Here is a 17,809-nt window from a genome sequence, read left to right as displayed (position 1 = left end):
GCGGGGACCCTTAAAAATCACAGGCGCGGAAGCCTGTGAGCTTGGTGACTCGGCGGGCACCATTTGTGCCCCCCCCCAATCTGCGAAGGAGCCTTTTTAAAGGCTCCGGAACGGGGACGGGGTGCGGCATGGTGCTGAGAGTAGACCGCTTCTTCTGTGGAGTGAAGCCGCAAGCCATTGTCGTAGAGCGCTGACTTTTTCCTTTGAACAATTGGACTTAAAAGCAACAACCCGTGAGTAGTACGGAAATTGGAACTTTAAAGAAAATTTTTGATGAATTAGGAACGAGCGGGGAAGGTTTAAAAAGGAAGTCGCCCCCCCCCCCTTTGTAAATAATTTAAAGCAAAGGACCTGCTAACTAAGGTCGAGAAAACCTCTTCTTTTCTTTTTGTAAAAAGATTTTAATTTCACGGTTTGACATTATAAGGAATTTTACTGGAGGATAAAAAAAATTTGGGAGCTGAACTTTCACCCCCCCCCCCCCCCCGGATCTGGGAGCGTCCCACGAGAGAGCCTGTTGATGAAGTTCTGAAGAGTTTGACAGCTGTCAAGTTAGCTGTCAAGACGGAAAAAGAGAACTTGTTTTTGTTGCTTCTGCTGGTTATATTTGTTACAATTTGTTGAAAATAAGGAAGGGCTGATACAAACTAACTTGATTTTTGGATTTGAGCTGAAAGGAATAGTAAGGAACTAAAATCCCTCTAGAGGGGGTTTAGGGACACTACAAGAATGGCTGGAGGAGGGAAAATCCAGGTTGAATTGGACAGAGCCTTCATTCTCTTGGGAAAGTTACAAGGCCAAATCAATGTTTTGGCTATAAATGTTACAACTCTGGACTTAACAGTAAACAACCTTGTTGAAACTGATAAGGATTTGAAACAGGAAGCCTATTCAATTGGACCAACAGAGAAACTTGAGAGCTTTGAGATTATGGAGAAGGAGACATATGTTGCCCCTGAACAAAAGGAAGGAGGAGCTGTAATTTCGCAGATGTTAAAGGAAAACTGTAACTTGAGGCCTGACATGATGGAAACAAAGCAAAACAAAAACCTGATGTGGAAAGTCTGGCCTGAATTGGAGAGTGGAAAATTGAGAGATCTTCTTATGTGGAGATCTGAAGATCGAAGGATTAGAAATTTGGTCAAGGAAGTTGGAGCTTTGGGGACATTTGGACTTGAAAGGAGTATGAAACAAGATTTGGAGTACCCCATAGGCCTTACTTTTAAATATGGAGGACTGGCTGGAAGAAACATGGATCCTGTTGGGCCAGAGCCTCTCCGAGATTTGGGGTTCAACATTAAGGACTATCAAAAAGACCGGCAGAGAGGAACTGAGAGAGAATTAAGAGCCTCGGATGTGAGATCTCCAGGCTAAACAGTATATTGGGACTGATGGACACTTGTTGGGGACTGAAACCGGGAAGGGGGAGGGTGGAGTTTGGGAATCCAAAGGGTATATAATTATAATATGTTCTGTTTTTATTTTTGTTTCGCTATTTGTATGAAAATGGGGAAAGCCGTGGAAGGGAAATTTTGGTCGACTTTAGAAAAATGTTTAGAATGAGTGATGATGTATAAATATTGATGTTTAAGTTTGGATAACCTGAAATTGGTTTTTAAAATGGTTTAAATTAAATGAAAATAAGGCTTGCAAAAATAAATTGAGAATATGGAAGAAAGGAGGAAAAGTGAAATAACAACATGCTAAAATAAATTATTAAGTTAAAGCTGAGAAATAAGCAATAAGGACTTGCTGAGCTAATAATTTAAACTGGAATACAAGAAGGGGAGGTGTGAGGAGGTCTGAGAAACAAGTTAAATGAAAATAAGTAATTGAAACTTTATGTGTTTGGGTATTTTTAATTGTTTGTAAGTTTTGGATTTTTGTATTTTTGTCTATTTTTGTTGTTGTTTTGTTTTTAAAAATGCTAATAAATATTCATTAAAAAAAAAACAGAAGTCCTTTTAGAGAGAAAGTGGTCCTGACATTGTTAAAGGACGTGCTAGTGCAACCACTGTGTGGATTTCTAGCAGCTCACAAATCTTGCGAAAGTTTTGACTCAAAACTTGCATTCTGGTCTGTATGCATCTAGGTGTGCCATGCATACAATGCATTTCTCAACAAAAACCAGGACACAGCAATGGTTTCCTGGTCTGGAAGGACAAAGGCCTCAGCCCATTTGGTGTAGTCAATGACTACTAAAACATAATGCAGGTAAAATAGCTGTTCAGGGCTTTTTCTCTCTTGAATTCTTTATATAAATTAAAACTTAATACAAAATGATTGCCCGATTCAAACTCGTGGAAGCTGGTGCATTCTCTTCATGAGAAAGTTGGGATTTACTCATTTGCTGGGCTAATCCATGCTAATAGCATTCAGATCACCACTGTATGGGGACATATTACAGAATTAACAATAAGGCCTGAGAGGTAGTCTGTCCATACTCACTATAGAATGTTTCAGTAGCAATGTTGCCAAAGTGGTGCTAAATATTGGATTAGCTTAACACTGCAGGCACAAATGTGGCATTTTGATGCAGCAGATTAGCACAAATACTTAGTAGTGAGGAGTCAGGAATTCAACAGGAAAAATAAAATATCAGAACATTGTTTAATTTCTAATCATGTTCCAGACCGTCACCATCCTTCTGACTCCAAGCAGTGTCTGTAATGTTTCTGCCCTCTCTTCCTCACAAAATACTTATTAACTCTTCCTGACATTATCTGAACCTCTGGCTGTGGGCCACCTACCAGTAAACTAGAGGATTTTGGCTTTAAGCTGATTTTAGTTCAATTAGAATAAATTGACTTAAATACAATACTCTGTAACTGGATTCCGGATTAGACTGTGGGCCGTTTCTGTGATCACAGCAGCATTTTTTCCCCTCCAGCCAATGTAATCAAGGCTGATTTGGACTGTATTTGCTTCCCACCTTCTACATACTGAAACCTCTTTATGCAGAAGGGGTCCCACAGAGAACATAAACAGCCAACCAGCATGTGCAAACCCTCCCTGCTTACCCGTTTTGTGAATCCAATGTATTGTGAGACTACCAAACAATTCCTGCATATTATTTAAAGTTTAGATTAGCGAAAGACTTCACCAAATAGGTATTCTCAGATTCTGGTGTCTGTCATCAATTAGTTAGTCAACAACCGTAAGAAAAAAGAATCACTGCTGTAGCTGTTGTGAAAATGTTCTCTAAATTGGCTGCAAACTGAAACTCTGGAGAGAGACTGGCAATTCTCCCCTGTTGACTGACACAATTAAAGCATCACAGGTCTGTTCCTCTCTGGCTGCTAGTGAAGCTACTGATAGTGTATTAGACAAGATGGCAATCTTTAGGTGGCCGGGAGATAGGGTGCTTTATTCCTCCAACTACTGAGCTGAATTCACACAAACTCCGTCTCCTGCCTCTAAAAATAAATGAACGAATCTGCTGTTGCTTGGCAGGCTACAAAATGTTGCCTTGATACATCAGACTTTTAAAGATGATGACAGTGATGATTTCTTTATCTCATCTTTTCTCCCAAATCCACAGGGGAGCTCACATGCTCCTGGCACAGTAAACCTTTGGGGTAGGCTATGACCAGGGTTAGTGATTGGCCCAAAGTCATCCAGTGAGAATTGTAAGCACCCAGTTTTAGAATATACAATAAAACAATCCCTTTTAAAACAACACAGTAATTAAAACAGGCGACCCAGTCTGAGAGCTCAGGGGAATGCCTGCATAAACAGGTGTGTCTTCAAAAGACAGCAGAATGCCAATATAGATAGGGCTTTTCATATATCAACAGGGAGTGCATTCCACAGCATCATCAGTGATAGAGCCCACCTCTGCATCACAACAAACCATTAGCCAATAATAATAATAATAATAATAATAATAATAATAATTTATTTGTACCCCGCCCATCTGGCTGGGTTTCTCCAGCCACTCTGGGTGGCTTCCAACAAAGACCAAAAATACACTAAGATGTCACACATTAGAAACTTCCTTGAACAGGGCTGCCTTCAGATGTCTTCTGAATGTCAGGTTTATCTCTTTGACATCTGATGGGAGGGCGTTCCACAGGGCGGGCGCCACTACTGAGAAGGCCCTCTGCCTGGTTCCCTGTAGCTTTGCTTCTCGCAATGAGGGAACCGCCAGAAGGCCCTCGGCGCTGGACCTCAGCGTCCGGGCAGAACGATGGGGGTGGAGACACTCCTTCTGGTATAGTGGGCCAAGGCCATTTAGGGCTTTAAAGGTCAACACCAACACTTTGAATTGTGCTCGGAAACGTACTGGGAGCCAATGTAGGTGCTTGCTTTCTGCTAACCTGTAATAATAATAATAATAATAATAATAATAATAATAATAATAATTTATTATTTGTACCCCGCCCATCTGGCTGGGTTTCCTCAGCCACTCTGGGCGGCTTCCAACAAGGATGAAAAATACACTAAAATGTCACATATTAAAAACTTCCCTGAACAGGGCTGCCTTCAGATGTCTTCTGAATGTCAGGTAGTTGTTTATCGCTTTGACATCTGATGGGAGGGCATTCCACAGGGTGGGCGCCACTACTGAGAAGGCCCTCTGCCTGGTTCCCTGTAACCTGACCTCTCGCAGTGAGGGAACCGCCAGAAGGCCCTCGGAGCTGGACCTCAGTGTCCGAGCAGAACGATGGGGGAGGAGACGCTCCTTCAGATATACTGGACCGAGGCCATTTAGGGCTTTAAAGGTCAGCACCAACACTTTGAATTGTGCTCGGAAACGTACTGGGAGCCAATGTAGGTCTTTCAAGACCGGTGTTATATGGTCTCGGCGGCCGCTCCCAGTCACCAGTCTAGCTGCCGCATTCTGGATTAGTTGTAGTTTCCGGGTCACCTTCAAAGGTAGCCCCACGTAGAGCGCATTGCAGTAGTCCAAGCGGGAGATAACCAGAGCATGTACCACTCTGGCGAGACAGTCTGCAGGCAGATAGGGTCTCAGCCTACGTACCAGATGGAACTGGTAAACAGCTGCCCTGGATACAGATTTGACCTGTGCCTCCATGGACACCTGTGAGTCCAAAATGACTCCCAAGCTGCACACCTGGTCCTTCAGGGGCACAGTTACCCCATTCAGCAGAACTAGGAAACAGCTCTCACCTTTGTCCCTAGCCCGCCGGAGATCATCAACCAGTGCGACCAAGGCAGTTTCAGTCCCATGATGAGGCCTGAATCCCGACTGGAAGGGATCCAAATGGTCCGCTTCTTCCAGGTGTGCCTGGAGTTGTTCAGCAACCACTCGCTCAATCACCTTGCCCAAGAATGGAAGGTTTGAGACTGGGCGATAATTGGCCATCGTGGCCGCATCTAAAGATGGTTTTTTAAGAAGCGGTTTAATAACCGCCTCTTTCAGCGGGTCTGGGAAGGCTCCCTCACGAAGGGAAGCATTCACCACCCCACGAAGCCCATCGCCCAGTCCTTCCCGGCTAGCTTTTATAAGCCAGGATGGGCAAGGATCCAGGAGACAGGTGGTTGGCTTCACTCGTCCAAGCAGCCTGTGCACATCCTCGGAGGTAACAGATTGGAATTGATCCCACACAACTTGACCAGACAGGACTCTAGCACTCTCCCGCCCCGGCCCTGCTCCCATGGTGGAGTCTACTTCTTCCCGAATCTGAGCGATTTTATCTGCAAAAAAAATTGCAAAATCATTGCAGGAGAACATATGGCCCGTACTGGGCGCCGATGTTACAGGTGGTTCCGCTAAATTGTGAACCACCTGAAAGAGTCTCCTGCTGCTGTTTTCTGCAGATGCAATAGAGGCAGTGAAGAAAGTCTTCTTCGCCGTCGCTATCGCCACTTGGTAGGCTTGACGTTGAGCTCTAACCTGTGTCCGGTCAGATTCGGAATGAGTTATCCGCCACCGGCGCTCTAGCCGTCTCAACGATTGTTTCATTGCCCTCAGATCCGTGGAAAACCACGGGGCTCTCCGGGCTCCATGCAATCGGAGAGGGCACTTCGAGCCAAACAGTCAATAGCCCTGGTTAACTCCACATTCCAGTGGGCCACCAGGGAATCGGCTGAAAGGCCATCAACATGGGATAAAGCATCCCCTACCACTCTCTGGAAACCATTTGGATCCATTAAGTGGCGGGGGCGGACCATCTGAATTGGTCCCACCTACCTGCAGAGGGGAAGGGTCGCAGAGAAGTCCAGTTGCACCAGGAAGTGATCTGACCATGGCACTTCTTTCGTTTCACTTTTACTTAGTGTCAGATCACCAACATCCATAGAGGTAAACACCAGGTCCAAGGCATGTCCGCGGCTATGGGTTGGGCCAGACTTATTCAGGGACAGCCCCATGGAGGCCATGCTTTCCACAAAGTCCCGAGCGGCCCCTTGTAAGGTCATGTCGGCATGGATGTTAAAATCCCCTAGGACAACCAAGCTAGGTGTCTCCAGGAGAACATCCGCCACAACCTGAAGCAGCTCGGGCAGGGAATCCTTGGTGCAGCGGGGAGGTCGGTACACCAAAAGGAATCCTGTACTGCCCCTATTGCCCAACTTCCAGAACATGCACTCGGAAAATTGGGTCTTCCCAATAGGACGCCTGGTGCAAACTAATGACTTCCTAAAAATCACTGCAACCCCCCCTCCCCGCCCACATGACCTGGGTTGCTGTGCGTAAGAGAAACCTGGTGGACAAGCAGCGGCAAGGACAGGCCCATCTGCTTCATCCAGGCCAGGTCAAGTCCTCCATCCATGATCAAGTCATGGATGGCAGTGGTCTTATGAATCATTGACCTGGCATTGCACAGCAACACTTTCAGGTCATGTGGGTATCCCTTGCTGATTCTAGTATCCATCCGGTCAGGACCAGACCCGGAGGCAGGGATAGTCCTCAGACAACGACTAAACCTGCCTCCTCTGTAATGACATGGTCTGGTCTTAGCGTAACTCCTCCTCCTACCTGTGATCACTGAGATCGGTTGTCCCAGTGCATTCCCCCCTGTGAAACATGTCCCAGCCATTTTGTTGGCTGGGACCAACTCCCCAGCAGCCCTGACCCCTCCCCTTAAGAACAAAATAACACCTTTAAAAAACAACAACAACAACAACAACAACACAAATAAAACAATACAAACAAAAAACAATAAAAATTACAAAAACATAAAATCAAACAAATTCCCAGGCCCAATAAACATCCACCCCACCCCCACATACAAAAAATTCAAAATAAAATTTTTAAAACATTTTAAAAGCACTCTGCACCCCTCCAGCAGTAACAGCAACTGTCCTAGTGAGGCCCGTCAGGCCCTGCCCTGGGCCAGGTGGTAAGTGGCAGGAAGGAGCAGGGCCCCCAGACACTCACACAGGAGAGTCCTCCTGGGCAGCGGAGTGCAGCAGTCCTTATGAGGCTTCAGGCCCCGCCCCAGGCCAGATGGTGAGTGGCAGGAAGGAGCAGGGCCCTCAGACACTCACACGCAGGAGAGTCCTCCTGGGCAGCAGAGCGCAGCAGTCCCTGTGAGGCTTCAGGCCCCACCCCAGGCCAGATGGTGAGTGGCAGGAAGGAGCAGGGCCCTCAGACACTCACATACAGGAGAGTCCTCCTGGGCAGCAGAGCGCAGCAGTCCTTATGAGGCTTCAGGCCCCACCCCAGGCCAGATGGTGAGTGGCAGGAAGGAGCAGGGCCCTCAGACACTCACACGCAGGAGAGGAACTATGGGCTATTATAGTCAACTCCTGCCTCCCTTTTGTGAGCCTCTTATACTGACCTTTACAGTATGCCAAAGACCTTGTGCCTTCAATTTCCCCTGTATTTGCTCATGGCTTTGCATGTCAGCCTGCCTGAAGGAAAAGGCTGGAAGGCTGATATTCACAAAAATGCAGAGAGGCATCACATCTTCCCAACCACCTGCTGTGATATCCAGTGTGATTTGAAGGTTTTCTTTGCTTTTAACACCATGGAACAGAGATGTGTGCTATTCATCAGGATTTAAAAATCAATATTTCATTTTGTAACAGGAAGACAGGCCACTTTCTCCATCCCAGACATGTGCTAAGTGTGGTTTGCACTTTTCATTCAGGCTATCAGAAAGGGCTTGCTAAATCCAGGATAAGTGGGTGACTCACTCATTTCCAATGTTTCCTGGACACCAAAGAATAAAGAGACACCCCTCCAGGCCTCGGTTCCAGTGAGGGCCACAACATTACTGATAGTAAAGACTTGCAGCAGAGAGAAAGGTAGCATGCACAAGAGCTAAAATGGTTACTGCAGGCATACACTCTTAGTCTGAGGCAGCAAATGCTCTGCCACCACTGACCTCCAGCTAAAAGAGAAACTCATCCTCGCTGGGATTCCAGGATCAGTTTAAGAACTAGTTTGGGCTCCTCATAGCTGCACATGTCTCACAGGAGGACAACCCATGTCTATCACAACCCCTTGCTCCTTTGAGTGAGTGAGCCCAGCAGTCCTCAGGAGGTTCAGGAAGGAAGTGTCCATTCTCCATGTCAACATAAGAAGAGAAGGAGAGCCTGCTAGGTCATGTCAGTGACCCATCTAGTCCAGCATCCTGTTCTCCCAGTGGCCAACCAGATGCCTGTGAGAAAGTATAAGAGCAGTCTCCCTTTCTGTGGGTTACAGCAACTGGTATTCAGAAATCTTACTGCTTCCAACTGAGGCATTTATTCATGGCATAGAGCCTATGCATTAAGGGCACACCTATCCACTTATCCATGAATGTCTGAGGGAAAGTTTTGTTGATGTTGCCAGTGTCGTTTTAAAGTGTTGTCTGTTTCTCACAAGTAGCTGAACCCAGATAGACATGATTTCCACCAGGGAAGAGCAAAACATGGGAATACCTTTGGCTTTTTTCAGCTTCTGTGCCCCCTAAACACGGCCCAATCTGATGAAGCTGCTCTTCTTTCCTTTATCACAATTAGGCTACAAAAAGCCTGCCTTTCCTGTGTGCCTTGTGGTAAGACTTAAAAGCCAGCTCTAAATATTTCCCCTTTTAAAAAATCCTATAATAGGAGTTTGAAACAAAGAAGACTGGGGGAAAGGTTTTACTAAGGATTATAATGACTGTTCTATAAACTCATGGAGAAAATGAACCAGAGTGAGAGAGAACCTTGGGGATAGAGTTGTGTTAGCTTTAAAATCCACTTCCCTATCCCAGCAAAACCAATTCCCCCTCTTATCCACCTGCGTAACAAGCTCCCACATCCAAGAGGGTTCAGGCTGATGTCAAGAGTTTGCCTGACATAATAATTCAATAACCAGTGATTTGATAACGAATTTAGCAGCCACAGAAGTGGTTTGTGGGTATGAAAATGTTGAGAGGACTACTTGACCTGACATGGGAGATCTGTGATTCACATCTCAAAGGTCCTGCTATAATAAATGACCCTGATTGAGGATAGCCTAGAGTATGTTTCATAACCATACTAATTTAATATGAAATATTAAATTCCCATTCTTGCCCATCCAATAATACTTCACCTTAGCAACACCTTAGATCAAGGTTGGAGTACCACCCCCACCCCACCAAAAACAAATCCTTGATCATTGTTCATGCTGGCTGGGACTGCTGAGTTAGGCAGCAGCAACATCTATAGGGCCAAATATTCCCCATCTCTGCCTTAGATACAGCACCAAATGTCATTAACGTCTATTGAAAGTGTCTACCATTCACAGGGAACATTGCCAGTGCTTAATAGTAACTCAGTAATCCAGAAAGCAGTTAAGAATATGCATTACTTTCTGAACTGTAAGAGAAGTATGTCTTCCCATAACTGTATGTCATGCATGCCCTGAGGTTATTTGCATGTTTGTTAACAAAATCATACAGACACCTCTGCCAGAGGGCACTTTTCTCTTGGCTTATGGCAAATTTCTAATAAAATTTGCACACTCTTAGAAATCAAAAGGGTGTTTTGTTTTAATGTAGAGTGCAAGGGTAAGAGAAACTTGCTTTTCTGGCACTTGTCACACTGAAATCTATTATCACTCAATGCAAATCCAGTTGATTTCTCACTGTTCAAATATATATCTGACAATGAGACCTGGATGCAGGTCTTGTATCACATTCTGTCCTGGTCTTCTATGTCATCTTAAAGTTCATGTAAACATCCAGTTTAACTTCTGGTATGTGTTTCAATAAGGTGTCATTTTATCAGGTAGAAATCACCACCATTGTCCTTTTTATTTCACAATCACACAAACAACATGTGTATTCCAAGATAATGTGATCAAGAGAGTCTTGCTTGAAGTCTAATGTTCAGTAAACCATGTCTACGCTGCTCAGATCTGATGTGCAAATTTGATAAGCGTGAGAGACAGAATTCAGCATTTAATATCTCCAGGCAATCGCAAATCATGAAAACAGTATAAAGTGCAGAAACCTCTGCAAGTGTAGCTTGAAATGCTGGCATTTCCCTGCAGTCTGAATACGACTCCATTGTCATAATTAGTTATAAGCTATGTATTATACATGCAGAACTAGATATACATGCATAAACTAGATATCAATGACATTCACATCCCTTATAAACAATGTTTTGCTACACCGTGACAAAGCAAGAAGTGAAATTCCTACACCCACACACTTTCACTGATACTGATTTAAGGTGCAATGTTCTTGTTGTTTTTAAAAAAGCCAACTCTTAATTTCTATTCTCCCCCTTTCAGTGTTCCTTTCTCCCCAATCCATCCATCTGCAGAGTACGCTATGAATTTACTTTACATCAGTGGCAGCCAACATGGTGCCCTCTAGCTCTCCAGCCTCCATTACCTCTGATCATTAGCCTTGCTGGCAGGGGCTGATAGGAGTTGGATACCAACACATGTCACATTGCATGGAGTCATGGATTTTGCCAGCATACAGCGTGCTGTTATTTGAAACTTTTATTTTGCACCTAGACCTTAGAGGCTCGGGATGATAGACCCAAGATCAGCTGCAAAATCAGCTGTAGGAGAAGTGATCAGATCACAACACTTACAGTTACACTTTGCCCAGAAGGAGCTACTTTTCTATGCCAGACCACTAATTTCTTAAGCTCTTCTCTAAAGCTATCATGGAGCCAGGCATATATGAAGGGGTTGTAGCATGCTGAACTCATGGCAAACCAATGGCAAACCAGCTGGACCAGGCTGAAATAATAAGGATCAATTGCATTTATGTTAATGTCCCGGATGAGATTGAAAGTGTGGAGAGGAAGCCAGCACACCCCAAACACCACTACTACCATGACCAGCAGGCAGAATGTCCTCTTCCGCCTGGCTCTGTCCCAGTCTGCCTGAGTCTGAGTAACACACCCTGGCACAACCCTGTTCTTCAGCTTGAGAAAGATCTTGAAGTAAGAGATCAGAATGGCTAGCAAGGGGAAGAGGTAAGTGATCAGCAGCAGGCACAACGCATAGGCTTGTCGCTGGCGCTCTTGCTCCCCCCAGAATTCCTCGCACAGGATGACACCCTGTTGATGCAGCTCCACATAATAGGTGTGGGCCATGGCTGGTAACGCCAAGCAGCAAGAGAGAATCCAGATGAAGAGGACCATGTACGCACTGAGCTGCAGAGAGATCCGGCGTCGCAGGGGGTGCATGATGACTATGTACCGGTCGACGGCGATGGTGGCCAAGGTGAAGATGGAGATATAGACTGTGACCGGCTGCATGAAGTAGACAAAGTAGCACATTGCACTGCCAAATATCCAGCCGCGTGGCTCGAAAATGTAGGCGAGAGTCAGGGGGACACAGGTTGTGCACATGGCCACATCCGAAAGGGCCAAGTTCCCAATGAGGAAGTTGGTGACATTGTGCATCTTCTTCACACGCAGTATGACATGAACCAGAAGGCAGTTGCCTACCATCCCAATAATGACCACACCTGTGTACATCAGAATGATCAACAGCTTCAACCGTTGCACTAGCTGCAAACCATGGAAAACCATCAAGGTCCCATTCATAGCAATGTTGTAAGCCACGGGAGTGAAGTTGGTTGGAATGGTACCCGAACCTTCAAAGAGCTCAGACATTTGGCCTGCAGGATGATAAACCATAGATATTAGTGAGTTCTCTGTACCCATTGTTACAGTCTTTAGTTAAAGACCATCTGTAATTCAAAATAGTACATCTATATTTACAACCTCAATAATGTCATTAATATTAATGTAATAGGGAGAAATGTATAGAAATTGATTTAATTTTGTCATTTGATTATTGCCATTTTTTGTCAGGAACAAGGGAGAGCAGAAGGGGAAGGGATATGAAGAACCCTGGGTGAATACGCTTTTCCATATAAAAGAGGCTATAAAAATTCTAGGCTTTGGAAAAAGATGAAAAACAGCATGCACATTTCAGCATAATAAAACATTTTTCATCCTCTGATTTCTGAGCCTTTAGCAAGCAAACACCCACATATTTCAAAGGATTTCTATAGATCCCTAGGAGCTACAAACTTTATTTAAAATGAGGGAAGGCATGAGAGTCACACAAAAAATGCAGTTGCTGTATTAGATGTGGCAGGCACAATCATCTCCCCTTTCCTTGCTATATATTCAATTATTTTGGGCCCAAAACTGATAATGTAGAAGACAGGGTGGGTGGACAAGATTAGAAGGAAATCGGGGACAAATAACTAGGCCCAAGAAACTGGCTCACATTAGGTGGAGGTGGAATTTAGAATACAATTTCAGTTACCCTCCTCTTGCTGGATCTTTTTGCCTCTGGAATCTCCACACAGATATCTTCTGCAACTTCACCAGCTGTCTTTCTTCTAGTTGATGAAATGCTGGACTATCTGGAAAAATAGCTAATAGACTTTAGCTACAGATTCTGAAACCATGGGCACTGAGGTCACCTTCCCCAAGACAGGTCTCTTTGCAACTGCTGCTAATCATTACGCACCTTCTGGCTGAGCCATCTACAAAATGGACTGATGAAAAATGTGCCAAACCTCCATGCCTGCCAAGCCAAATCCTGTAAATTCTTCACTGCTGGGGAGAAAATAATTTAATCACCTCCAGTACATAAAGCACTATCATGCAAAAAGCTGTTTGAATACACTACAGAACTTCCAGACAGAACTGATTAGGAATTAAACTGGACTGTGACGATATTTCTGATTGGCATGTGCATGCCTGATACATGTTCTTTCCCTAGTAGAGAGAACTCACGCCATGTTCCTAATGTCCAATAAGTGATGGGGGGAAGTCTGAAATGCCTTGCAGGAAGAATGATGAGGCTGCCTATTTGAAAATAGTTGGTTTTTGACTAGGGCTCAATATTGCAAATGAGTTAATCAGATATCAAAAACAGGTGATTGGCAAGAAGGGTTTGTCTGTTTTTAAAATTGATTGGCTGTTCTGCAGAAAGGATAAATCTGGAATAAATAGGGGGAAATATGGGTTGGCATTTTTATGCCTGCAGAGTTGTGTGGTTGCTTACATGAGCTGAAGTGATCCCACTAATAAAAACTTGCATGGAAATACCTTGTATTTGTGTAGTTTTCTTTCTCATCAGAGAGAATGAGGAAGTTCAGACTGAACTCTTCGTACATCAGGGAGTCCTACACAGTCTGTATCACACCAGATATAATCCATACAGGTTCTGTGGGACTAACCACTGGACACGTCTTCCCTCATCATTCTTTTTTAAGCTGGTCCTTCACACATTCTGGAGTCCACTTCTCATCACCCTACCCAAGTCTCCATATCCCTCAAAGTGAAATAAGATGAACACTTTGGGTAAAATATATATATAAATAAACAGCCCTCCAAAATTGTGATAGCTCTTCTACAAGCAGAAGTGCAACCTCCACCTTCTGAGGCACATGCATTTAACAGACAGCTGAAATTATGGGAGGGGGGACATTTGTCTCTCAGAGGAGAAATGTGGGGAAAGGTGGTGATAATATAATTTAAGTTTTTACTGGGGATTGCAGAGACAATGAGGTAATTAGATAAAGAGAACACACTGTTGATTACAAGAGCAACACAAGTGAATGCAGGTTTAGAGAAGCTCATGAACTAAGGGGATATTTATTGATCACTTATATATGCCTCTCTGTTCAAAAAGAGCTGAACAAGATCTCAGTGCCTCTGAGCAAGAGCACCATACACAATAAGCTGCATGCAACTGATGCTGAGAAACAGGCAATAATAATATGCACTTACTACTAGTCAGCAGAAGAAATCAACTAAGTGGGATTCACAGCTTCTACATCTTTTACCCTACCTTTGCTTGGGTAAGCTGTCTTATTCACTGCAAAGAAGAGGCAGTCCAGGAACTGGTATCACTGTCTTCCCGAGTCAATATGCTTTGCCTGGCTTGTGAAACCAGCCAAACTGTTTGATGAGCAAGAGTTTAAAGGGACAGAGGTTGATTTTGCTGGCATATCATGTCATTCCCCTCCCCCTTTTCTGTTTACTTTTCAAATGGTAAGAGTTCATTGGCTGGAGCGCTGAGACTCTTTCCCCCACTGCAATACCTCTTGATTTCAGCAATCTCTCACGTTTTATTCCAATACTTCATTTTCTTGGGGGGAAATATATGCATGTAATAGAATTTCTATATTAATTAATCCTCAGTGTATTCTCTCATCTATCCCCCATCCCCAAATGCATGATTCTGGGTACTGAAAGACCTAAAACTATTTAGAAATATTTAATTAGAATCCTTAAAACATTTCATATACTGAGGGTTACTAAGCACACATGCTTTAGGGAACTCGTTTTTATCTGCCAGTTTTCAGAGAAGGTAGAAATATCATAGAGGCATTAGAGCTGATAGTACAATGGAGAGGTAAGTCAGTGTCTCTGCTTTGTCAAATCCCGCATTGACAGATTCAGGATGCACAAGCTGTGGGTGCTCTCCATGGTGCTGAAACAACCAGTGAGCTAGTTCAGAATGTTCCATGCTTCCAAGAGAGGTTCCGACAAATATATGCTGAATCACCTGTCCACAGCTACTTTAAAGCACCCCCTTAGTTGGAATTGTTATATTGTTATTATAGAAACTATGTTTTAATAAGTAACTAAAGATACTTCCCACCCCTCACCTCAGTACTCCCATAGGATGGATAATAGTATAAGGTTTTTCCATGACTTTTAACATTGTCTCCAAACTGGTTAATAACTAAAACTTTGGAAGGGTAATTTCATCATGGCTAACAACAATAGGAACCTAATTGTACTCTGGAATCATAACATTCACTCTTTCAAACATCACCAGATCCACTGGTCATATGTCATTACTCTTGTTATTTTATATTTTACTTCAAACCAAAGTTTCAAAGTGGCTCACATCAAACAATAAATATCCAACCAACAGCAACAGCAGCAATAAATAAATAATCAATCAATCAAGGTGGTCCAGAAACTCAGACGAAAGTTTTAATTGAATTCATTGCTGTTAGTGGCTTGGAGTCCAAAAATTTCTATACTGCACAAAATTCTTTCAGACAGAAGAAAATGAGCATTTTGTGAATTCTGGCAAATATATATTGGTACACAGTACAGTAAAGCTTTACCCACAGCAAAGAAGAGTACATGCCTTTTAGCTTACTCCCTTTGTCTCTCAGTAATGCAGATGTAGGGGTGCGTATGGCACCTTATATCTGTATGTGAGGAGCAATTTTTTAAATAAACAAAATCCTATTTATTTATTTATTTATTATTTTATATACTGTCCTTCATCTGAAGATTACAGGATGGTTCACAACAAAAAAATACAAAATTAGAACACAAAATACATGATAAAAACAAGAAGAAAAACAAACCAATAACCCCCCTCCCACATTCTCCACTTTGATCTGCTATTCTGTTCCTGAGCCATTCTATATAAAATGAAGCTCTGTGTTGCCCAATTCACTACAAAGTGAAATCTAGAAATAGCCCTAACTTTTCCCCTTTTTGGCCAAATTGTTTAAAATTTGCAGGCACAGGAGTCTCTTCAGAGTGGATTAAGCCTACCAAATTTCTGCCAAATGGTTTTTTGTGGGGGGGGGCAGCATTCGCTTGCTTTTTCATTCCTTAATATAATGAAGAGGTGGTCAAGTGGTGTGTATAATTGCTTGCACATTTTTAGAAGCTTTGTCATTTCACCCCACAACCTTAGTTTCCAGTTCCCTCCACTAGACGTATGAAATTACTGACAAATACTGTAGACAATACTGAACTACATGGCCTAGTGGTCAGACTCAGTATAGAGCAGCTTCCTGTGTTCCTATGTTCCTAAGGCATTAATGGGAGCCTGTGTATCATCACACACAAAAACCCCAGAATTAGGCAGAATGCTATAATTCACTCTGGCCTTGATCTATCCATGGCTCGAGGATGGTAACTACTCCTGTGGCAGAAGTTCATATACTAAAAACCTCTATCTCCAGCACTTGGCAGAGTTATAAAGGTCACTGCTTATGACCAAAGAGAAATGACACTCTCATTGACTTTAAAGAAACTGGGCAATAATAAAAGCTAAGCATGTCTAGTCCATTTAGATACACATCCATCAAACAGACAAGATTATAATACTTCTATCGCAGTTTTTGTTCATTCCCATATCCCCCTGTTGTATCAGCTTTAATTGCCTTTGTTTTATTCATAAAAGCTTCTTGTTACCATTCTATACAGATACACTTCATGATACAAAGATTGCATTCTGAACCCTGTCTATAGAACTCTGTATACTTCCATCAGCTGCTTGATTTAGCAAAGCAAATGTGTGTTAATATGGAGGGGGAAAGGGACAAATACAATAGAAAGAGGGCCGTGAGTTACTTTCAGTTTATGTCAACGTAAATCCAGAGTAATGATATCATTTTACAGAAAGAAGCATACAATGGTACAGATCATTTCACATATCCCAGCAGAGCTGTTTCACACTTAGGTGAACAGTAATGACCGAGTCAAATCCCCAGTGTTTATGAGCAGATTAGTGGAAGAAATTGCTTCACAGAATAGGCAGGTTCCACTAACATATGTATATTGATTTTGGATTTGTGAATCATTCTGATGTTAATGAAACTGCATCAGCAAATTAAGTTGGGATTTTATGTCCCTTGGGAGAAGTGCTGTCTCAGACGACAGGGAAATGTACTTATTGGATGCAATCCTTGTTGCTATTCTATGTAACGTTAGGAAAACTTGAATTGATTCTCATGTTTTTAATTCTCATGAGCCAAGATGGGGAGGAAAAATTTTGAAGCTTTTATACAATAATTTCATTTTCTATTCCAATAAGTCATTGTATTTTTGCCTCATATTGGGTCTGAATTCTCCTTTATGTGTGGTGGGAAGCAGGAGGTGTGACTTGCCTCTGATGCAACCAGACATTCGCATAGGGATGTTTCACTCCAAAGGGACCTGTGCATAAGCCAATGCAGGTAAGATCAGATGGAAGTGGCCAAGGAGGGGAGCAATCAAAACATGGGTTGTGCAGTTGCCCAAAAGACATGCCACTTAACTCAGGGAAAGCCAATGTGGAACCCCCCATATGATGTTGAACTATATCTCCCATCCAGCCCAGCTAGCATGACCAGTGGATCAGGGATGGTGGGAGTTGTGTTCCAGCAGCATCCAGAGGGTGCCATGTTGGCTAACCTTGACCTGGCTACTGAATCCTTGATGTATTGCAGCTGAATGTGTGAACTGACTCCGATGAACATGTAGTGTATGATCCAGTGTTGATTTGACCATGAGAATCACTTCATGAGCATACATGTTCAGACTGGTCCAATATCACAGCCTGTTCATCTGTGACCATTCCTATTTGGAATACCACACTTTCCCTTTTTCTTTGTGCAGTTTTCTTCATCCTGATTTGTTTCCTTTGGCC

General features: G+C 43.3%; 1 protein-coding gene across 2 annotated transcripts; it reads right to left on the bottom strand.

Annotated features, from left to right (window-relative positions):
- Positions 1–10,265: 10,265 nt before the first annotated feature.
- On the bottom strand, positions 10,266–14,309 carry LOC307216169 (prolactin-releasing peptide receptor-like). 2 transcript variants are annotated; one of them, XM_079976135.1, is made up of 3 exons: positions 14,210–14,309; positions 12,674–12,773; positions 10,266–12,014 (listed from the first exon to the last, which is right to left on the bottom strand). In XM_079976135.1, the coding sequence occupies exon 3, from the start codon at positions 12,007–12,009 to the stop codon at positions 10,957–10,959; it is 1,053 nt and encodes a 350-aa protein (XP_079832261.1). In that variant the 5' UTR covers positions 12,010–12,014; positions 12,674–12,773; positions 14,210–14,309; the 3' UTR covers positions 10,266–10,956. The 2 variants fall into 2 exon arrangements, with proteins under 2 accessions (XP_079832261.1, XP_079832262.1); XM_079976136.1 differs by having other exon boundaries at positions 14,149–14,301.
- Positions 14,310–17,809: the final 3,500 nt, after the last annotated feature.

Source organism: Podarcis cretensis (genome assembly GCF_951804945.1).
Source record: "Podarcis cretensis genome assembly, chromosome: 5".
Classification (NCBI taxonomy): Eukaryota; Metazoa; Chordata; class Lepidosauria; order Squamata; family Lacertidae; genus Podarcis; species Podarcis cretensis.
The sequence above is the reverse complement of the archived record's forward strand: the minus strand, read 5'-3'. Positions and strand labels throughout refer to the sequence as shown.

Coding starts and splice junctions, on each gene's coding strand:
- LOC307216169 (XM_079976135.1), bottom strand. CDS start 12,009: ATGTCTGAGCTCTTTGAAGGTTCGGGTACCATTCCAACCAACTTCACT.